The sequence below is a fragment of the Ylistrum balloti genome, unplaced genomic scaffold (assembly GCF_031769215.1).
Source record: "Ylistrum balloti isolate Yb309-2 unplaced genomic scaffold, AGI_CSIRO_Ybal_v1 Utg370054, whole genome shotgun sequence".
In the NCBI taxonomy this organism is placed as follows: Eukaryota; Metazoa; Mollusca; class Bivalvia; order Pectinida; family Pectinidae; genus Ylistrum; species Ylistrum balloti.
In genome coordinates this window covers 658,260-682,828 of record NW_026782105.1, presented here as the reverse complement: position 1 = coordinate 682,828, position 24,569 = coordinate 658,260, and the positions used below count along the sequence as shown (strand labels likewise).

At 33.5% G+C, this 24,569-nt stretch overlaps 1 protein-coding gene across 5 annotated transcripts in view; it reads left to right on the top strand.

Moving 5' to 3' along the window:
* LOC132549337 (protein phosphatase 1 regulatory subunit 12B-like) overlaps window positions 1–24,569 on the top strand; it is a 92,993-nt gene that overhangs the window by 27,399 nt on the left and 41,025 nt on the right. For 3 of the 5 annotated variants that reach the window (XM_060213264.1, XM_060213266.1, XM_060213265.1), the window contains exons 5-13: window positions 802–946; window positions 1,425–1,499; window positions 2,148–2,212; window positions 10,218–10,268; window positions 14,561–14,742; window positions 15,858–15,901; window positions 17,106–17,297; window positions 18,830–19,027; window positions 21,502–21,575. In XM_060213264.1, coding sequence (XP_060069247.1) covers window positions 802–946; window positions 1,425–1,499; window positions 2,148–2,212; window positions 10,218–10,268; window positions 14,561–14,742; window positions 15,858–15,901; window positions 17,106–17,297; window positions 18,830–19,027; window positions 21,502–21,575 — 1,026 coding nt within the window. The remainder of the gene's footprint in view (window positions 1–801; window positions 947–1,424; window positions 1,500–2,147; window positions 2,213–10,217; window positions 10,269–14,560; window positions 14,743–15,857; window positions 15,902–17,105; window positions 17,298–18,829; window positions 19,028–21,501; window positions 21,576–24,569) is intronic. The other 2 variants (XM_060213267.1, XM_060213268.1) reach the window with 2 other exon arrangements.

Here is a 24,569-nt window from a genome sequence, read left to right as displayed (position 1 = left end):
TTTAAGCTATTTGATAAACAATGGTACCAATATTGTCAGTATTTGACCAGATTTTTTTCGCTGTTTTTGTCTTGCTTTTATAAAAGACTAATGTGTTACTTTTCTGCTAGTGTTGGCCTCATCCATGTCATCATTACAAAATTATGTTGAGATTATTGATATCAGGGTAGTGAAATCATATGAGGTGTAACTGAAATCAGAACAAAGCAAAGATTTGGAGAAGCAAAAAAACATCTTTAAAAATTACTTTGACTTTTTTTTTATGAGGAGGAAGATTGTACAAAAAACAAACAAATGAATAACACTCAGTAATACAAGAGTTAGATCCAGCAGAGCCAGACAATTAAAACTACATCATATAGCTGTTTCATCCATCTAGGACTTGTTAGTGATGCTAGGAGCCTTCATTTTTAAGCCTAGGAGGTGATTGAAGACAATCCAAAGTAATCAAAGTAGAAGCAAAAATCTAGATGGGGAGATGCATGAGGTCCACAAGTCCATGAATTCTGCAACTGTCATATATCTGATAATTTTAGAACAATGTCTTGGACATATATGTATTGTGAACCGTACTACTATTTGAATGCATTAAAATTTGACATGCAGGTTACTGAACATGCATTCAGCTCAATGCCCTGTAGTGTTTTAAATATCATATTTATACATCAGTTAAATCAATGATTAGAAAGATTGTCTGAGAATGCAAATGACAAATTTTCTCAAATGTTATATCATGATATGTTGTAATTATGATAAGTAATTTAGTTTTAGAATGTGTTTTAAACTTAAATTTGTTCACAGTGTCCTGATACAGGCAGGCTCTGACATTAATGCTAAGGACTGTGATGGGTGGACGCCATTACATGCAGCTGCACACTGGGGACAGGAAGAGGCCTGCAAGGTCCTTGCTGAACACATGTGTGACATGGAAATTAAAAATAATGCTGTGAGTCCCTCCAACACTTCAACCATTTACATCTGTATTGATTTTTTCTGTAAAAACACCGCTTCAATACTGATTTTTGACTTTGATCTAGAACATAAGTTTTGTTGAGTCAGAATCAGCAGCACTGACACTGTTTTTACCATTGACAATTTTATTTGAGTAATGAGTTATGTCATTAAGGGGCAGATTGTTATATTTAATACTTTAGTATGGTTTTGATGTTGAAAATTAATGATTTTTATTAGAAAAGTGGAAGTGAAATGTATGGTACAGTGGAAACAAAAACAATGCTTTTTGATACTAAAACAAAAAATAAAAGTTAAATAGGGGGAACTTGATTACTTTACAGAAGATTGAACTGTTTTAATACAGGATCGTTACTCACATAGGTAATATGTTACCTGTATCAATATTTGAGACTATAACCTTGAAATCAGACTGTGGCTTGTTTCAGAAATGATATATTTTTAATTTTCAGGGCCAGTCAGCTTTTGATGTGGCTGATTCTGAGATCATCAAACTTTTGGAAGAACTGAAAATCAAACAAGCAACAGTAAGTTTCTCACCATATATATATACATAATGGACAATAAATGTTACATTTCATCCCATTTAAACCTTTGTGTCAATGAAGACTAAATGTTTAATTAAAGTGTCTAGATGTTATCCAGTTGGTATGGAAATGAGTAACTGCTCATCAAGATGATAAGTTTGGATGTGGGGTTGGGCTCAGCAGGTCAGAGATGGAATAATGCTCCTTAACAAATACATGTGGTTTGGAGGTGGGGGAATTTCAAGCTTAGGGAATTGTTCATGTGGACTTGACAAAGTTTATGGAATTGAAGTGATGTTCAAAACTCAATAACATATTGGGAATGGTTTAAGGTTGGGCAAGATTCATGAATGTAATTTTAAGGTTTGGTGGATTGAATTAAAGGCTCATTAACATAACAGGTTGTGTAGAGGTGATGTTCATAATTCATCATGTTTAAGTAGTTTAAAAATTTGTTACTGTGCATGACCAGATATGGCATTAGTTTAATAATAATGATATTGTGACACAACTGGACTGACTATGACAGTTCTGCAGAGAGGAGTATCTCTCCATTCCTCTTCTAACATGTCATCAAACTTTAATTCAGTATTTAAATAAAAAAATTCTATGCCATTTTATGAAGATATTGTGTATTATGTATTTCAGTTCAAAGACACAGCTGATGTACAGAATGAGATCATCCAACACAGAGGTCAACACCAAAAGAGAAGGTATGCATTCACTTGAGGCTTGAAATTATGCTATCAGGTCATTTGATTTGAGCCCCTGTTTAAGTTATTGATGTTAGGACAGAGGTCATCGATTTGTGTATATCATATTTGCTGCATGTTAGAACGTGTAGACAATGCTTATATAATTTAAGGTTGTCTTCCCTTACCTTTTGTTTTCCTCTTTGAAAATAATTACTGGTTTATTAGCAATGTAATTTAGAATGATGCTTAACTGCTTTTTAAAATTCAAAATTAATCTGTCCTGAAATTTTTAAATTCATATATCTCACAAATTCATATCTTTGTAGTGAGTTAATGATATGAATTTATAGATAATGCAATGAATAGAAACTAATATATTTATAAAAGGGAGACAACTGATAACTGACGTAATATTTGTCTATGCTTCAATAGCCATAGTTAATTATAGTAACATTGGATGATACTGACATGTGATCAGTCTAGTTTTGCTATATTCCACCTGTCATCTGCACTGGACCAAAATGGATCCCTAAAATATGTCCTAAAATTCTGGCTAGTGGTAGTGACAGAGTGAAATATATACAAAATTTAGACTTTACTAGAACCAGTAACTACTAGGCATCCAAAATGCAAGCAATATTACTATTAATTTCTAATTGAGTGATTCTCATTGATCGATCAACACCAGCGTTTCAAAAATTACTTATTTCAACAGATCATTTATTTATAGTATGGATATCAAATTTGATAGGATGAAAAGTAATTGTGAAAGTTGTAAAGGGTTGTAATTGAATTCGTGAGAATCATTCATATGGTAAAATGTATCAATATTGTAATTGACAAGCCTACTGACAACTGTTAAAGTTTCTAAAGCATTGCACGCCCATATTACAAGTTAGAGTATATATGCATATTGTATATTACTAGCTCTTTAAATGAGAAACATCTCACAGGTAATGTTGATGATACCTTGTGAAAAAATGTTGAGAGATTTTTTTTTTGCAGCAAATGATATTTGATGATGTTGTAGTTATCTCCCCTTAACAAACTTGGCCTAGACATGTACTAACTTGCCAAAGCCTGTTGTTTATATAGCTGAGCATTTGATTGTTGTGTTTTTTGACAGCCGGAGTGATTCCACCAGGTTAATTTTGTTTTTACTTCCACTATCTGTACAGCATTATTTGTGTAGCTATTACTGGGCTGTATGCTGTTTACAGTCAAGCATAACACATACAAATTTATATATACACTGATCTGTATGCTGTGCAGGCTAGACTAACATATATCATTTCATATACACTAACCTACCAACACAAAAAGTATGCTTCAAAGTGACTGTAATGGAACACAGACGTCATATCCCACGTTACAAGATTAACAAAGAAAATTATAGACAAAAATCACATGATATTGCTTTCATTATATATTGACTTCCACAATTTATTGCGATTGCAGTGGATGAACCTGTAAATAATAGCAGTGAACATATATGAGTGATTAGACTTGCTAGTTAAACCAAATCAATAGACCATGAAAATCAGTACATGTATCTATGAAATAGTAAACATAAAACATTGATTGTATATATGGTGACAGACTGAACCGTAAGATAACTTAATTGTTTTTAATTTAATTATCGATGACAAAGAAAAAACAAAAAAGAAAAAGAAACTTTGATAAGTGACCCCTACAGCTGGTGAAGAATGTCTGTGTTCCACTATAGGATCTGTTTTACATAAGCCTGATGTGATGTTCAATGTGATGTTACTAAACCAACCTTACAGTGTGGATTGTTGATACACAGATTGGTTTGGACAGATAATGTTTGGCCTAGGCCCAGAGTCAGTAGATGTTGTATGCTGGTGATGTCTTCTGTATAACAGGCTATATAGGCATGACCATTATAGTGTTGTATAGAAGTCAAAATACAATTGCTGATATTGCGGCTGGATCGGAACTTGAGGGATGGTAGCATATAGCAAGCTAAGGTATAGATGCTGTGGTTGGGAAATGTGTAATTGAAACAGCGTTTTAATTATTTTAGGTCTTCTTTTGAGGATAACATTGCTCTGCATTTTTTGTCTGTTGTAGTGTAGTATTTTGTTGCTTGACATAGTATTAAAATTTGCATTTTTGTTGCTTATTAAAAAGAAACAAATTAAAGATCATTGTCACTGCAGCTCCAGCAGATATACAGTTTCAGCACAATAACTTGTATTTCAATGTGTCTGAAGTGCTTAAACTTGATATGGTATTTCAAATGCTAATAAAACAATGATGCATGAATAGCTTTTGGGGTCAAAGGTCATAATTATATAAAGGTCTCATGGTTTGATTCAGTGTCATATATACTGGTGATATACTTTTTAAAGATTAAAAGGAGTTTCATCATTCAACCTATGTCAGGTGGTTAGTTGTTCAATTTTCTTTTGTCTTTGCCAAAGACATCAGTACATTGTCCAAAATCAAATAATTCTTGTCAAATATTTTTTAGTAGAGTCCTTTTTAATTGTTTATGTTTGGTTTAAACAGCCAACAGCCATCATGGATGTCTTTTTTTACATGAAAAGTTCTTGTCACTAGGTCAAATCGCAATCTCATTTCATGAAGAAATTTTTTAATTAACAATATGAAATTCTGAGTATGTTACCACTTGATTCATTTACATCTGTCCTTTTGACATAATTCATAATACAACTAACAATTGAGAGGAAAAAACAGAAAATATGAAATTACCCTAGAACTTATTGAGATCTTGTGATGATGGCCACCAAGATTGGTTTTGGATTTCTTCACAATTCTATGCCAAAGTTTTTTAACATCTGATTACCACAGCTATAGATCAGTTTGTCTACTCAGGGTAGTTGTATATAGAACACTCTTCTAACTAAACAATAAGTGTGATCAATCTAATATCTTTGTGTACCTTAATCCAACAATAACCACTGAGGCCTGTTGCCTTACAAAGCTTTGGCCAAGTATGAAATGGGGATATTTTACTCTCGCCATGCATGTAAATAGGTACTTAGAAGAAAAAGTATAGGTCCTTTAGAGTCTGACCTAGAATTATATAACAAAAAATGAAGACATGTTGAAGACGGGTTCCACTGATTTTCAAAATTAAAGTATGTGTTTTATAGATATTTAAAGGATATTGCTCCATGTGAAATCAAAATACACATGTAAATTACTGATTGTTTATGAATCAACTCAGTTGATTTTAGTAAGTATTTCAATGAAATTAGCTATGTTATGTTCAGAACTAAATTGTATTATTCAAGCACTTTGCTTTGGATTTGAGTGCATAGTTTCTTTATACGGGTTCTTGATTTAAGTTAGAACCAGTCTCTACTGCTAGAGTTGCTTCCCTTTGATCAGTAATGATTTGTGCAGTGACTGCATGTATGCTGAGCTCCTGTAGACAGTATTTGTGTGTAACATGTAGATGCTTTAATCCATCCCTAGATGATAATTCATCAGTTTCATTTCAGTACTGTTTTTCATATTTTTAGAATTATTAAACTATTCTGAATCTTTCATAACTTAATTCCCTTGGAACATTTTATCATCAAACTTTTAAATATGAATATTTCTTCATCTAGTTGATGGTATCTTTTTTCATCAATTTGTGATTTGCTCAATCATTTTAATGAATAATCTATATTTTTTGTCTGTGTGTTCTTATTTCCTGTACATTTGATTTTGTATAAGGAAATATAATCTCTGATATAGGTCCCTTTTTGTTGTTTGATTTCATTGAAACATTGTAATATTTTCCCATGAAAGTAGCAGAAGTAAGTTTTTTGAATAGTGACATTTAAGTATGTTTTACTAGTTGATCGTGAGAGTTAGAAATTCTCCTATCAGCATGATGTTTGTGCTGACATATGTTATATTTGTGTTTTTTTTTTTTTTTTTTTCTTTTTAAATTTTGATACACTATAAAGATGGTGACCTGTTCATTTTTCAAATTCAAGCTGTATGCTACTGTATAAAAGCAGTGAACTGTAAGAACAATTACAGGTAAAGACTTTTTATGTGAATTTTAATATGCTTTCAAATAGATAAATCACACCACAAAAGTGAAACTGCTAGGCTTCTAAATTGATGTAGGTATATATCATGACTCATAAAATACATATACTGCTAATCGAACATTTGAATACTTTCTCAGCTGACATGTTTGTCAAGACTATAAAGAACAGTAATATACATGGTTCTCAGGGCTTCATGTGTAGAAATATCAGTTTTCCTAGAGTCAATGTCTTCCCGATGAAAGAGTATGCTAAGTGTTCATTGTTGTGGCTGCAGACAGAAGTATGGTTGTGATCTGTATCAGTCTGCATGTTGTCTGTTTTAAATGTGTATTTTTGTTTTTATTCATTTCCTGTGTGATCAACCTTTACTTTAATCCTATCTCTAAAACTTGATTTGAAAACTTTGTAAATTTCCTACTTTCCTTTCCTGCTCCATTTCAATTAGGATATATTTTTCACTAATGCATATTTTTGGGACTGTCATAACATGAATTTGTTGACCTGCTGATAAAATTTGAAATACCAATGTACCATAATAAGCTGCAATACTTTTCAATTAACACTGTCAAATGCTGTCCTCTTTAAACTGTATTCTGCATTTATATCTAATAGAAAAGTTGTTTCATTCAGCGAAAATTCTTTGAAATTTAGTGTAGTTAACATGATTAAGCAAAGAAATTTTGGTCTTGCCTGTTTTTTTTGTTTTTTTGTTTTTTTTGATAAAAATAAAAAGACTAGGACATTCAAGGACATTTACTTGGTGTTGTTGACATGATATTTGAACTGTTTTTCCACTAAAAGGATTTCCTGTTGTAATTGGTTTATACACGCAGCGGTTAAATGATCAGAGATTCTTCACATAGTTTTCATGTTGAAAATCATAGATTAGGTATGATTGCAAATTAGCAAAGTATGTGTTGACTAAAGAAAAAAAAAAAATTTCCATTGTGTAATAAACAGCAATGTCATGCAACTTAAACATTTAGTGGTTTTAGAAATTAAAAGTTCTCTGGCTATTTCTCCTTGTAGGAAACAAACCTTTAGTGAGTTACAGATCTTGATGTGGAATGTCAAAGTTTAGACATATGTTTAGGATTCTTTTATACTTTTCATTCAGTTTAAATTCAAGTTAGATATTTGAATTGCTGTCCATCAGCGTAAGTAAGGATAGGTAACATTTAACTGCCAAACCTGTGGTAATGGGCTAATTTTGGCAGAACATATGTACTATGCATTGAGATGAAAAGAACATGTGTGGTGTTTGTGGATTTACCTAGTAATATAAGAAGACAAGAGAACCATTGAGGATTATAAAGGATTTTGTGATATTGTGCAGTTGTAGGATATTGTAATGTGAATGAATGCAACATTAGTTGTCATAGATATGGCTGTTACTTAGTCTCTGTCTTGGATTTTTATCACTCTTTATGAAGACAAGATTTATCTTACAAGGAAAAAAAAAATACTGAGCATGATCAACTCAAGGGATAAAAGTAGCAAATTGTTTGGACTGTTGAAATATTTGTGACTCACATGATGATGGTTTCGTTAAGGAAATAATGCAGATCTTCGTTTTTAAAAAAATTACCAAGCTACATGGTGGAGAATAGGAGTTACTAAACATTTCAAGGTGTTGTTTTCTATATACTATTATCTGTGTTGGAGGTTTGTTAGGAGCTTCATTTATCACTGCAATATAGCTCATGTGCAAGGAGAGGATGTGTATTTGCCTTATTGTTTCTTATGCATGGGTCAGCCAGGTATCACAGGTAAAACGTCTGAAGAACAAACACCTTCCCGATTAAAGCATTGTTCCACATGGACGACTTGATTGAAATCTAGAAATTACAATCAGCCGTGGTTACTTCACAGTGGCCCCAGTCTGGAAAGCCACTGATCAAGTAAACCTTTGTTGTTTTCACCATTGACAGATTAGAAGTGTTGTGTGCGCATAGTTTTAGTGTACTATACAGACGCTAGGTAATATCTGTCACGAGCCAGTTTATTTATTAGAAAAAACCATATACAGCATGTATCAATATAACCTAACGACAGTGAAGTACAGTGAAGTAATGTATCTGATGACAGAATTTTAATGTCTGAAGTTCCTAGTCATTGATTCGTATAACAAATGACAATTGTGACTTTCACCTGTGAGGAAGCTGTCACACCTTTTCTTATGTCATTGGTGTAAAAGGTGGATTCATTGACAATGATTAAATTCTAAATTTTGCTTACTCAGCCATCAAGGTAATCTCCTCACAGTTGTTTCTGTTGCATGGATTTGTCTCCAACGATATGCTTCTTGTTTAGGATAACCTAATTCAAAGGGACATAACTCACTGCCTGGTCATTGACCTAGCTTGGAATGTTGTGGGATCAGCCATTTATTTGAAGGGACACAACTGTGTCTGGTTGATGATACAGCCGAATGTTGGTGGATATAGCCAGGAGGAATTATGACAGTACTTGTTTATCTGTATCAACTCATAGGTCAAGAGGTCATCAAAAGAAAAGCTGCAAGTGTATATAGACACAAGGGTTAAGAAAAGGCCTGAGGACAGGTGAAAAAATTAATTAACATAAGTATCTAGGTGAATGCAGGAGACAGGACAGGCAGATACTTGAGGCTGAATATGTGGACCTACCAGGTAGACACTGGTAAATAGTACAGAAACTGTAGAATTTTCAAGGAATCTTAATTCAACATACGTATAGGTTTAAAGGTCAAGGTCAAGTTGTTCGTTTTATTCAGACTGGCATAATTTTCTTTAAAAAAGTGACTCAAAGCAGATAATCTGATGTACCGGTGTCATGGAAACTGAAATCTGAAGAAACTTGTGTAACTGGCAGCAGTCAAGGTCGTTACAGTGACAAGTCAGGACAAGGAAATTTTTTTGTTGTCTTGAAGAATGTGGAATTTAAGATACATGTGACTCAACAAGGCATACGTGCAGGTTTATCTGTTACACATTTTCTGTTTGTTACCTGATGAATACCTAGGTAGATCTACAATACTGACCCAGTGTAAATATGGGTTGTGCAAGGTAGGCTTCACCATAAGGCAAGTACCTACAGTTCTCTCTATGTCTTAACTGTAACTGTATTAGTGTAACAGTACACAAACATAAATGTAGTGTATATATGACTGCAGGCTTAAAACAATAAACTACAAAATATTTTCTTAAAATTATAATCACTTAACTTTGGTATCAGTTTCATATTTTATTTGGTACTATTGACAGATATCTAAATGCTTGTGGTACACACCTATAAATGTCAGGTATTTCACTCACTTAACTGCAGTCCTCTGCACATGTGTGTGCATAAATATGTACTGTACATTACATTGTTGGTGAAATCCCTCTTACTCATCATGCTGGGAAGTGAGTAATCTATTGAAAATGTTGAAAATTAAACATAGGTTTTGGGAGTCCACAGTGTAGTGACATATACATGTGCACACATATAAAATTTATGCTTGCTGGGATAAAACCTCAACACAACGTAATTTAATATCTTGGTGTTATCTGGTAAGATGGACTTCATTGAAAAGGAAGGTAATTCAAAACTTCAAAATTGTTCTTAGAAGCCTATATTTTTATTTTTTTTTTCAATTTTTTTTTAAAACTAATAATAACTTTGTTAGGGATTGTTTATTGCTTTTTTTTATTTTTTCTTCCTTGGAAATTTTTTACCTCTCTTGATTATACACCTCCCTTTGAAACATTGAATTGAGATTTCTTTTGAAATTGTTGTGTGTTTTGAACAAAATCCTGTTATGCATTGCACATTGTGAAGCTTGGGTTTGTTGTTTCAGTGACTTTGAGTGATGTTTTTTGGCCTCTATTTTGTGCCGATTCATGTATCTATGTGTCATTGTATGTATAGATTGTGTCATGCTGTTATCAGTATTGTTGACATGGAAATATACATGTTGTTGACTTGGATTTTTTTCTTCTTTCTCTTGTGTAACTATCCAGGCCAGTGACTACAACAATAACAAATCTTGACCAACCAGACACTGACCCCAGGTATATGTACGGGGAATGCCTTTGTTTCTACACCTTTACGTTAATCTGACAGCACTGTTAAAGCTTCTCCCAATCCCTCCAATGTTTGGCTGACAAGGGCTATGAGCCCTCCAGCCTATGTAACATTCCACCATTCTTACATATGCCCTTTCCTTTGTCCTGTACTGTTTTTCAATCACTGTCTGAATTTGGTATCCGATTGAATCAATGGGGATTGTATTTTCATGAGACACTTTGGCTAATTTTGAAAAAGTCAGAAAAATACAGATTGAAGACTCAAAGATTGTCTATTAAGTAATAAAGGAATCAGAAGAGGATTTGTAGTATATATACAGGATGAAAAGTTAAGACCATCAAAACATTTTATGATAGAGGTTCTTTTAACGATAGAAGTTGAATAGAAAACTGTTCTATATGTTTATAGTACAGGGCAAGTAATGATCAGCATTACTATCTTAAAAGGTATGTATATCATTTTGGTGTAGAAACATTGACTCTATAGAAATCAACTGCATACCTGGTATGTACAGGTGAGGTTTGTGGTAGGATATAAACAGGTATGTATTTTATTTGAGGTAAGAAGTTTAGCAGGGACCTTTTTAGCAATATATAGAAGTGAACTATGTAGGACATATTGGTTTGTGGTGTTGGATATGTTTAGCAAGATATAGGATAATCATATCAGTGATGTAGAATTGTTCTTGGTACGACAAGTTTAGAAATATATATAGCAGTATAACGGTCTTGTGTAGGTGCTGTTCAGTGATGTAGAATTGTTCTCGGTAGGACAAGTTTAGCAACATATACAGCAGTATAACGGTCTTGTGTAGGTCCTGTTCAGTGATGTAGAATTGATCTCGGTAGGACAAGTTTAGCAATATATACAGCAGTATAACGGTCTTGTGTAGGTCCTGTTCAGTGATGTAGAATTGATTTAGGACAAGTTTAGCAATATATACAGCAGTATAACGGTCTTGTGTAGGTCCTGTTCAGTGATGTAGAATTGATCTCGGTAGGACAAGTTTAGCAATATATACAGCAGTATAACGGTCTTGTGTAGGTCCTGTTCAGTGATGTAGAATTGATCTCGGTAGGACAAGTTTAGCAATATATACAGCAGTATAACGGTCTTGTGTAGGTCCTGTTCAGTGATGTAGAATTGTTCTCGGTAGGACAAGTTTAGCAATATATACAGCAGTATAACGGTCTTGTGTAGGTCCTGTTCAGTGATGTAGAATTGATCTCGGTAGGACAAGTTTAGCAATATATACAGCAGTATAACGGTCTTGTGTAGGTCCTGTTCAGTGATGTAGAATTGATCTCGGTAGGACAAGTTTAGCAATATATACAGCAGTATAACGGTCTTGTGTAGGTCCTGTTCAGTGATGTAGAATTGATCTCGGTAGGACAAGTTTAGCAATATATACAGCAGTATAACGGTCTTGTGTAGGTCCTGTTCTGTTCAGTGATATATACAGTATAACGAGGTCCTGTTCAGTGATGTAGAATCTCGGTAGGACAAGTTTAGCAATATATACAGCAATATATACAATATATACAGCAGTATAACGGTCTTGTGTAGGTCCTGTTCAGTGATGTAGAATTGATCTCGGTAGGACAAGTTTAGCAATATATACAGCAGTATAACGGTCTTGTGTAGGTCCTGTTCAGTGATGTAGAATTGATCTCGGTAGGACAAGTTTAGCAATATATACAGCAGTATAACGGTCTTGTGTAGGTCCTGTTCAGTGATGTAGAGGTCCTGTTCAGTGATGTAGAATTGATCTCGGTAGGACAAGTTTAGCAATATATAGAGCAGTATAACGGTCTTGTGTAGGTCCTGTTCAGTGATGTATTGATAGGACAAGTTTAGCAATATATACAGCAGTATAACGGTCTTGTGTAGGTCCTGTTCAGTGATGTAGAATTGATCTCGGTAGGACAAGTTGTATATACAGTATAACGGTCTTGTGTAGGTCCTGTTCAGTGATGTAGAATTGATCTCGGTAGGACAAGTTTAGCAATATATACAGCAGTATAACGGTCTTGTGTAGGTCCTGTTCAGTGATGTAGAATTGATCTCGGTAGGACAAGTTTAGCAATATATACAGCAGTATAACGGTCTTGTGTAGGTCCTGTTCAGTGATGTAGAATTGATCTCGGTAGGACAAGTTTAGCAATATATACAGCAGTATAACGGTCTTGTGTAGGTCCTGTTCAGTGATGTAGAATTGATCTCGGTAGGACAAGTTTAGCAATATATACAGCAGTATAACGGTCTTGTGTAGGTCCTGTTCAGTGATGTAGAATTGATCTCGGTAGGACAAGTTTAGCAATATATAAAATTGCTGTATGCAGGATATGTTAAACATTATAGAATGGATGTGTATAGGACATGTTCAGTGATATAGAATATGATTGGAGGATGATTGTAGGACATCTTTGTGTTCTATGAAGGTTAGACTTGATAGAATGTTAATTTCCTGTGTGTATTCCTCAGACAGTGATACAGCCTTATTTCATGTGGCTGGTACATTTTCAGTTTGTTGTGATTTTCCTGTTTTGGTGATGTCTGACTTTCCATCCAGTAGTGTGTTTTTCTAAGTTCTGTACTCCACCCATTGCAGTGTAAACAATTAGGTAGCTTCTTTCGTATTATACATGAAATTTTATTTCAGCATGTAAAATTAGATTGTTGTGATTTTGTTATGTTTTACTCAATTAATTGTGCACTAAAACATTGTTGTTGGAGCATGAATCACTTTTTACTTTTCTGTATAGACATATTGTTTACAGATTCATTTATTCATTGAACACTGATAATGAAAAAGATTGTTTTCAACATAAAACAAAGCTATATGTTATCAACCAGGTATCATTGGCTGGTTTTTCATAGAGTTCAAGAACATGTACAGTAAGGCCTTTGTTTGGCTGTGGTCAGGTGGTAGCAGTGTCGTGATTGATATGCAAAGAAATGAAATACTTGAGACAAATTAATAAGAATTAAACTTTTTCAAGTCTACACACTGTTCCAAACTGGCCCTACATTGACAGGGTCTTTATACTGTGATAACTCTATGCTGAATTTGGACTCCTGTCTGGGGGTTTACTGTCTCTCTACAATAGGGACAGTGGTTACTCTCTCTCTATAATAGGAACAGTGATTATGTCAGATCAGAGTATTATAGAGGAACAGTAAATATGTAAGAGTATTGTAGTGGTATCCCTGATCTTGACCCATGAACTTTGACTCCTGCCACACTGACCCCAAACAACTTTCTAGACAAGTCTGTTCCTGGTTCATCTCAAAGATTTTTCTTGGGACAGATCCAGTGTTATAAACTGATAATTTTTTGTATGGGGTGACTGTTGAAGGTGGATAAAGTTGGATATTAATACCGAAGCCTCCTTTTACCTTTCAGAGCATTGTGTCATTCCTAGCATTATATTTGTTCATCATCAGTACATGAAATGTCTTGTAGTTCTCATAACATATCTTGAGTGTAGACAGGTTTGTTTTTATCGATGTTGTTCAGGTGTTCATAGGAACTACATTTGTATTCTAATGATAGATTGCTGATACATGGTCATGTTAAACTGCTATAAAAGTTTTATTGCATTAATCATGAAATCATAGAATAGGAAAGCATTGTACACTTGCCAGTTGAATTCTTTGATAAGTTGATAAATGGATTTAAAAAATAAATCCATCTATGAGAATGAGGAAGTTTTTGTTAGCTTTACATGCTAAACAAACATGTGTAAATGTAATGTAAAGCATCCTATATAATAAATTGTGTTTAATGGGTCCTTGTAAAACCCCCTTTATCAAAAACAAATACAGGTAACAGATGGAATAATGCTCTCTCATATTAAATTAAAAATCTCTCATTGTGTGAATTTTGTATTGGACTTGAATTTGCAGGCCTTTAGTCAGTCAAAGTTCCATTGTTTTATTATATGTAGAATTGATGTATTTTTTCCCATAAATGGAAGTGACCTTTCCATTATGTCATTAGAGTAAACAGTAAGTAAGAGAATATTGGGTTCTTTAATCATAATTGTGTAAAATTGTAACTTAGAAGTGAAGTACAATTCTGAAACAAAGGTTAAGTCATGATCAAAACAAAGTTCAAGATTTGATTTCAAACAATTTTCTATATGAATTTATGAAACTGCTTTGGATTAGTGGTGGATGTCTGTAATCCTGGTACAAAGAAACTGTTAGAATATATTTCCAAAGAGACATATTTTGTTTTAATTTGACTTTTCTCTTGCTTCACCATCTGCAGGAGTTCTGTAACACGTATGAGTGGGGACCAGAAGCAGAGTGTGACACTGAAAACCAAAGAGAGAGGAGACCCCAACCTCATCCACCAGACAACACCAGAGAGTGTTAGTGAAAAGGATCCCACGAGCAAAACCAGCTCCAGTTCAGAAGGCGAGGCTGAAGAATCATCAGAGTCAGAGACAGGTAAAAACAAATTAAAAATGGAATTGTTAAAGGTGAAAAAGGCAACAAATATACTTGTGTTGGCAACTTTGATAAAACAAATTGTATGCAAATGAGAGAGAATTTAATAGATGAATAGAGAAAGGAATAAAGATACAGTAATTATGTCTGAGTATTTCAGGGATACAGTAATTGTGTCTGAGTATTATAGATGGACAGTAATTACGTCAGATTACAGTAATTATGTCTGAGTACAGTAATTATAACTGAGTACAGTAATTATGTCTGAGTACAGTAATTATGTCCGAGTATTTCACGGATACAGTAATTGTGTCTGAGTATTATAGAGGAACAGTAATTATGTCTGAGTACAGTAATTATGTCAGAGTATTTCAGGGATACAGTAATTACGTCAGATTACAGTAATTATGTCAGAGTACAGTAATTATAACTGAGAACAGTAATTATGTCTGAGTATTTCAAGGATACAGTGATTATGTCTGGGTTTAGTAATTATGTCTGAGTATTTTAGGGATACAGTAATTATGTTTGACTGAGTATTATAGAGGTACAATAATTATGTCTGAGTACAGTAATTATGTCTGAGTATTTCAGGGATACAGTAATTATGTTTGACTGAGTATTATAAAGAGACAGTGATTATGTCTGAGTAAAGCAATTATGTCTGAGTATTTCAGGGATACAGTAATTATGTCTGAGTATTTCAGGGATACAGTAATTATGTCTGACTGAGTATTATAGAGAGACAGTGATTATGTCTGAGTAAAGCAATTATGTCTGAATATTATAGAGATAAAGTAATTATTTTCTGAGTATCAAAGCAGGACAGTGATTATGGTTAAGTATTATAGAGGGACAGTAATTATGTTAAATTATTATAAATGGACATTTGTTATGTTAGAATATTATAGAGGGGCAGTAATTACGTTAGAATATTGTAGATGAACTTTGGACCAAAGTAAGAATCTGCTAGAAATAGACAGTAAAACATTCCTATAATGTATTATGTAGAGTTGGTAGAATTATGAAAAAAAGGTACATTGTGAAATATAATGTGGAATAAAAACAGAAGAACATTGTTCAGAATTATTTGTATATTTATTTTTAATTTTCAGAAAAACAAAATGCAATCAATAACCAAACCTCAGGTGTTAAAAAGGTAAGTGGACAAAAAATAGGTAACGTCTCATACAGCAACAAACTGGCAAATCAGGGTACAATATTCACATGGCAACATTTGCATTTTTCATATTTTCTTCAATCTTTGTCATATTTGATTGAAAACATCCGTGACTGGAAGATTCTCTTTTGGAAAAGTTTTTATTACTACTTTACTAAAAACACTTGTAATGAGAATGGTTATAAAATGATTTGAAATAGATAGTGCAATTTGAAGAATATACTTGATTAGTAGAAAATCTGTATAAGATGCATAATTTGTCATAAAAAATAAAACACTGATTAGAAACTGCTTGCGCAAGCTTTTATAAGGTATTTGTCTTAACAATGCACTGGTCATCACCCTTTAGAGGAAAAACGGAATTTTGATAAATAGATGTTAGATAGGGATAGATTACCAGGTAATTAGAGATGTAAGTTGCCCTGTAGTGATGAAAAAAATAAAATAAAAAAAAAACAATAGGTCAGTTAAAAATGGTGATTTGTAAGGGAAATCACTCGAAGTACAAAGGTAATTTAAATATGGTGTTCTGTCCTTAATAGCAGTTTATGTTATAAATAGCCTATTTCTGTGTTCACTAAAAATCATTATGAGGAATAGTATTCTTTTACTTCATTGAAAATGATGCCCTTTGAGGAATAAAAATCCAGGTCAGTTTAGGGCTTTAGCATTAATTTTGAAGTCTATTGATCATGATATTTTATCAGAAATAACTATTTCACAAATGAAATAGCTTTGATAATCACTTATGAGGCCAAAGGTTTACTTAGTTTAGCTGAGCATTAGAACTAATTGGATTTAATTGCTTTGGCCGTTAGGCAGAGACTTTGTTGAATCTTCTCTTTGTTGACAAAATGTACTTACCCAGGATCTTAATTCTGCACCAGAAAGTTAATTTGATTGATGAAATTTTTTTTGTTTGTGTTTGTTTTACACAAAGTGTTATAACTATCATTGATCTATACATATCTTTAGCACAATTTTTTCACTTTTCTGTAAAATTACACATTTTGCAAATTCTGTGCACAAATATTTAGAGATATCCCAGTGTATTATGTTTGTTCATTTTCTGATTCCTGCCTATTGGTCATTTTCTCCCGACATAGATATTGTGATGATGTGAAATAAGCACTGGTTAGTGTTGATTGTGGCTTTGCTTTCTTTCCATTGCTTGGCACGATAGGTCCACGATAAACCTAGCACTACTACTGTTGAAATCCAGAAACCTGAAATGCCTAAAATCGATGAAAAAGGTGAATTGGGACAAATTTCAAATGACCTTGATACTCAAAATGAGGCAGATAAGGTGGAAATAAGTATCAAGGACCAAGTGCCCCGAATTGATCGAATAGGAGATGGTGATAATCAGCTGACTGTAAGTAACCAATCAGGTGGCCCGTATAGTAGTCTAGTTCTTACTGTCTTGCTATATCCTAGACCAACAGCTATATGGGACTAGAATTTGTGATATTTGTGGGAAATATTTATTTCCGCTTTAATGTGTAACGTGTGTATTTTTGGTTTTTCATTTACTTTTTCTATATATCATAAACAGCAGGTTTTTTTTTTTTACGATTTGTGGCATTTTTTTTTTATGTTAATTTATGTTTTATTCTGTGTCCGCAAAATATATTTCATTGGTATTTGAAAAGGCAGAAGGGCAACGTCAACATCAAAGGAATCTTTTGAGGGATGATGGTTGGGAAGGGGAGTAACATTTCAGAAGTTTTCTTATTAGAAGGAGAGCAACTACATAATGAGCCGGTTTCTTCAAGATATATTTTACAATTATTTGACAAGACAGCAGGAACTTCACATTTTAGGCAACTTCAACAAGGGAAGAAGGACAATTTCTCCTACTTTTTAGTTTAGAGAAAAGGGCAGAGTTAGGCATTTTATGAAAAAAAAAACTGTTTGGGCAATATTCTAAAAGAAAGAAGAGAAAGAGGTTAATATTTCTTATGTATTGTGAAAGTGGGGAGGGCAATATTCAGTCATTTTTTAATGGGAAGTGCATATCTGTATTACATAAAAATTGATGTGTACTGCATATTCCATAAATTAAAAAACCTGCTGACTAATGAAGTTTTTATTTCATTCTTGCAAATTCTTTTCTTGTTTTAATTGATATACTTGTTTCTTGTGTCTTTAGTGTGTTTCATATTCACAATATTCTTCATATGTATCACTAAAGAACATGCTAGATAGCATTTAAAATTGTTAGTGATATATAATCCTGTGCTAGCAATAGTTATACTCTGAAGTCTGAAAGCAGTAAATAGAAGACATAATTAATGAAATTGAATACCTGTCTAGAGTAGCCTCCCCTTTCCAACTGTTGCTGGCTTTTTGCCTGCTTTTTGACTTCTGCTGTCATTAGCATGCTTTACTCCTGCTCATAGAGCATCTGATGGGAGCAATACTGTTCATGTTGAGGGCTGCATGGGTTTCAATAGACTTACTTACAAAACTGGCCCAGGGGAGATAAGACATTTGAATTTATGGAAACTAAATTTATCAGATATTGCTGTATTAATTTTAATTGTCTTGAAGATTATAGATGACAAGTTCATTTGTCACACATGAATGATGTTTTCACATGTAAAACAATAATGTATTGTAAGTCCAGTGGGTGTAATTGTTTGTATCCCCCTCCTTAATAGTTGTTTGATGTTTTTTAAAGATTTTATCCAAGATCTGTAAAACCATAGCAAAATTCTGTTGTTAATCGCGGTATGTTCTCTAGATTGGGTGGACTGGTGTATTGAATTAAACTCTTTTATTCAAATATTGATTGATACCTAAGGCCATAGAAATGGTGCGATAGATTCAATAGAATTGGTTAGTGTGCCTTCTACTGACATAGACAGGGGTTCTCACTTGCTTTGCTTGCAAACTTATCTCAAGGCCAAGGAGAAGGAACAGGACAAGGTGGAAAAGGAAAGCGATGAAAAGAAAGAAGAAATAAAGGAAACCGAGGAGAAAGAGGTAGTTCCTCCCACTCCTGCTAAGGACGATGGTCTAGATACAGGCATGGCCCCAGTGAGAGAGCCAATCTCCAGATCCATAAGTGCCCCTGAACCTCCCCTGCCAGCTCAGGAACAGGTAGTGTTTCAGGGGCAGATAACTGTTGTGAATCTGACATTTGGAAGGCTTCTGTTGCTAGTTTCTAGAAAAATCTAAAATGAGCTACAACTAACAGCATGAATTATGTCTGAAATCTGTATACATACATATTTGCTTAGGATTCATTTACTTTATTTATTCAAATAAACGCCCAGAAAGGTAGACATTCTTCTTTTAAATAAGCCAAGATTGGAATGTCTGTAGGTGAGTGATACACCTTAACTTGCACTGAAATCATTATGAATCGAAATTTTTGTGTTTCTTCTATAATTTTTATTCTGGTATACTTAATGTGTTTTGTTTTGGACTCACCTGTATCCTTGTTGTCTGGTGCACACATGTGAAGATATTTAAACTGGACACCTAGTTTATGTTTTGAATAAGAAACTCAAGGGGCGTTTGTTAGAATAAATACATTATCCTTACTTTCGTTTTATCATTTCACATGTTTTGTTTGTGACATTTTCATTACAAGATTTCTATACATATATTTTGTGACAAACATGGTCTAGTTGTATATTTCTCAACCTTTATCAGCACTGGTACACACAATTACACAATCTACGCAGTTTTAAACTACATGTATTGGCATTGTTTAGAACTAAATAGTAATATGAAGGCAGTGCAGATTCTTGGCAGACTGTTCAAGACTTTAATCACATGTTGTGGTGCATTTACACTTCTCAGACAATCAATATATGTAATTAGATCAAAATTTGCCTCAAGTCATTTTCTCATTCAGTTGTTTATTTTGTTTGTTTTTTTCTTTGTTGGTAAAACCTCCTTATTTTTGCTTTAACCTGACTTTAGATTCTGTTATATGGTGTTTTTGTAAATGAGAACTTCACACTGAAAATAACTTTCATCTTTTCATATAAACTGAAAGGGATGAACTACCTGTAACATTCATGAATCATGAGAATATGTGTTGTGGTGTGACCTATCTAATGATCCTCTAAAGGTGGCTTATAGACTACATGTAGCTTTATATCACAAATCTTTCTTACCTCCCTTTCCTGTTATTTGATTGAATGCCAATACCTTAGTGTTTTGGTGCCTGTATTGTTTTCTGATTGCAGCAAGAGTGAAATTTTGTCCTGTTTTCAATGGAAAATTACATTTCAGTTATTATTAAAAAAAAGATATTATGCTTTTTAAAAAAATTGAGAGCGAAAAAAGAAAAAAAAAAATACACATTGGACAATATATCAGAAATATAAGAATGTGTGTATAATTGAAACAGGACAGAAGTCTGTTTTTTGTGTTTATGTTGATCGTTTACTGGCTATTGTGTTGACCTCCAAGCATGATATCCCACAGGTCCCCCTCCCTAACGAGATCAGTAAGCCCACCAACACCAAGGAGGTACCGTCTTGGCGTGCAGGGCTTAGGAAGACAGGCAGCACAAGTCAAGTGACAGGGTCGGTTATGTCAAAAGAGAAAGAAACTGACAAACCCTTGGCGCGGTCCGCGTCCAGTCCGCGACTCGACAACAACCAGGTACCCAGCGGAGGTTTTGCAGTAATGATTTATGGTTTACAAAAAAAAATACGTTATTATTTCCCAGATAAGATACTTACTAAACTGAATTTTCCACCTCATTCCAAGTGCGCATGACTGCATGGTTGAAGGATGGTTTTAACAAGGATTGAACATTGTTTATCTGATGTCATTTATGTAAGAGTCTGAGTGACAAAGTTAAGATTGCTATTTGAAAATCAAAACAAAAGAAAAATAATATGTAACCATGAAAAACTATTCATTTCATTATCGTCCCTGGAATAAATTGCATAATACAGACACACATTAGGTGAAATAATTGTAAAGTAAATGTTAGTTGCTGGTGTGTGTGGTTTCCATGCATGTTATACATGTGTATTGTGTTATTTGCTTATTAAATCATTCATTCATACCATCATGAGTTCATGTGATCAGTTCTTTTACAAAGCAAAACCAAAATGTCAGAAATGTATTTGGGGTAAATTTGAACACTAAGACATTAATTATTGACATTGATGAAGTGGTGAAGTCTGCATTATACAAGTCTTACCAACCAGGAACAGTGCCTCGATATTTATTATACATACAAGGATCATGTATTGTATATCTATTCTTTAGTTTAAAAGCAGCACCATTTGTATAGATATGTGTAGTATATAAAAACTAAAATCATCATGTTTTATGGTACTATGTTCAAATTTCTGTCTCCGAAGTTGTAAGAATTCTGTGGTTGGTTTATCTTGACTTCAGCATACTATAAACTGATTAGATTTAACTTAGGTATGTTACTAACGGGAGGGGAAACAGGTGCTTGTAAAGTTATCTTCTGTACCAATATTTTAGAATAGTGTCTTATTTCTTCTCTGATAACTTTGAATTTCATAAGGTCAAGTCCAAAAATAACATGTCATTCCTTCCAATTTAAAGTTATATATTTCTTTGTGAATTTACAGGACAAGTCGGGACACAAGGTGTCATTCCCCGCGTCCACTGTATCGGAGACATCTGATTCACGATCCACTGACAGGTATAGTATTTGTGTGGTTTGTAGCTTGTATTGTTTACATCCACAAGAATTTTCATGAGTAAATTAGTTCATGAACTAAGATGAAGTGAATCATTGAGTTTATATTTGTGTTTAGGGGGTGTGAGATATCTTTTGTAGATCTGCATTTCTCGTGAAGAGTAGTTATCACTCAGCTCTTTGTTACTTACCTTCAACCTTAATCATATGTTTACTCATCAGAGTCTTTCAGCTTAAGATTGCACAGTGCAAGGCCATACTAATCAAGGTTACTAAGTTAAGGTCATCTAGCTATTTCTCAGCAGTAACTCAGCTGAAGGCCACTCTGATGATGGTTACTTAAGTTCAAGGCCACCCAATTCATTGAAACTAAGCTCAAGGTCAAGTATCTCAAGGTTATTAATTATATTTTGTAATGCTATACCTTACAGAAAGAATGATTCTGTTGAATAGATATGTATTGAAATTGTATTTATTAATTCACTCTATGATTCTATAGTCCCATACTTATTGGATTAGTCAACATTCCAATTCTGGTCCATAATTTTAACTTTTTTTAGTATAAATATGGTGATTTTGTTCTGTTTCCAGGAGACCGGTCCTATTTCTGTCTGTTTTCTTTCTCTTTTGTCTATTTCTGTTCTGGCTTTCTCACTTGTGGCTGTTCTATTATAAATATCTGCATTCCTTTTGTTTCCTATAGACAGATACTTTTCCTACCTGTGTAACAACATATCTAGTATGCTTATTATAAACTAGGATAGATATTTTTTCAATGTCTTTAGATTTTATTATATAGGTTTTAACAGCTATATATTTATACATTTTGACCAATCTTGTGAAGTTTTGCTTAGCAACAGTTTTCACAATATAAAGACAAGTCATTTGTCTCTAAATTTGAGGTATTACTGTCATGTTGGTATGTTCTTTACTATCAAGTCATCTCACAGCAAAAGCACCTGGAAGTTAGGCGAGCTAGATAAAAGGAACAATGTTTGATAGTAATTTTCTTTTTGTTGAGTAAGATTATGAGGTAATGGTGGATATTTTACAGAATTATGATGGTTTGGTACTTAGGGACAGTCAGTGTTGTCTTGGTGCTGATGTGTATAACATACTGGTTGTTCTTGGAAGACGGTTGTCTATATAAAGTGCTAAAAAGTGTAAAACTATGTAGAATAAATCTTCCTTCTGTTAGCTGTCTATATCTTCAACAAATTTCAGACCTTCAAGATGGAAATTCATTCCATATTTGGGCATTTTTGATATTATCAGTCAAAAAGGCCCATTTAGGGGAAAGAAAATCTGTGGCAAAAATTCCTGAGAATTTATCGAAATTATAAATCTCTTTCCTTATATGTCATTAAAAATGTTTAAAAATTTGGTTGAAAGTCTTTAATAGTGGTCAGGCAAAGTTTAATGGCAATTGTTCTGTGTCTATATTGTTAAGTTATTGTTCAAGGTGTATGTATTAAATAAGGTTTATTGTTTCATCATCCTTTCTTTCATCATGCTGGTGAATGTTCATTATTAAAATATTAATTATCATTTGCTGTCATTAAAGATGCCTGGATCAATTCATGCATGGCTGACTACATTTTAATTTGAAATTGATGCATTTCACTGTTGACAAGAATTTCTGCTCTACCCTTGATTTGTTTTTGTTACGTTTTTATTAAGGAATCACCCATTTTCTAATATAGTTTTATTGTTTTGACTGCCACAATGTCTGTGTCAGATTTTTGTTACATTGATGTTATACCCGGTGCTCATGTTAATATATGTTGTTAGGTACTAGCCTGTTTATCTTTACTGAAATGTCATCAATTTCAAAGTTTTTCTGTCTAAATCTCAGACCATTATTATTATCTTTAGAAATCTGTAATTTTTTGGGTTTTTGTCAAAATATGGGACTTGATCTTTGAATTTCTTACTGTCAAGCTTCATTTTCTGAGAAAAACTGTTTATGCTAAAATTTCTGAAAATCCCCACAACAAATGGCTGCATTTCAATTTCAACCCTGGTGCCATTGTGATAAGAAGAGGAGTTAGTAAGTACAAGTTTGGGTTATACATACGATTTAGCATGAGTACCAGGTTACAATAACATTGCATGTTGGGCATGCTGTAGTGTGACTGCCATCGTGGCAATACTCATGTTACAGGTATGGTTCACAGTATAGCAGTACATCCACTGGACCTTATCGACGACCAACCTCCTTTACCTCCACCTCGTCATCATACTTACCGGCGTACATCCCCTACTACACACGTCAGCAGGAGAACAATGAACGCCGTGAACGAGAAAGAGAATCAGCAGCTGCAGCCAACATACGCCTCTCTGGCTCAACCACACCCACCTCATCTACTGGATCAAGCATGTCATCGTCTATGTCATCATCGTCATCATCTAACATCATTACCTCCCCCTACTCTAATTACCAATTTAGTAAAAGGTTTGTCTGTTTCATTGTCGCAGTTATTACTTAACATCCACATTAATACATTTTGTATTGGAATAGATAAACTGAAAAACAACAACTTTTTTTTACCTGAAGATTATTTCTGCAGAGAAATATTTGGATTTAATCTGCAAAGAGAAATATCAGGCTTAATTCTCAGATAATCTATCACATGTCATTATCTCAAATGGGCGTCTTCCCAACTGTAATCACAACTGTTACAAAACCATAGCTGACCTGTAACATAATATCCAAAATCAAATTATTTGGAAATGTTAAATTTATAAGATTTTAACCTAAATGTTTTGATCAGATTTTTATAAGAAAACAATTATCATAATTAACATAAGAGAATGCTTCATGAGAATGCACTAACAGAAGTTGACATGCTTCAGTTTGCACTTTTGCATTGTTTGCTTGTTTGTTACCAGTTTTAATTCAAAGTATGAATTTGGGAAAGCAGAGAAATTTTGAACTACACATGGAAATCTTGCTATCAAGTTGTTTATGAATTTTTTTTCATGTGAATTTGATTT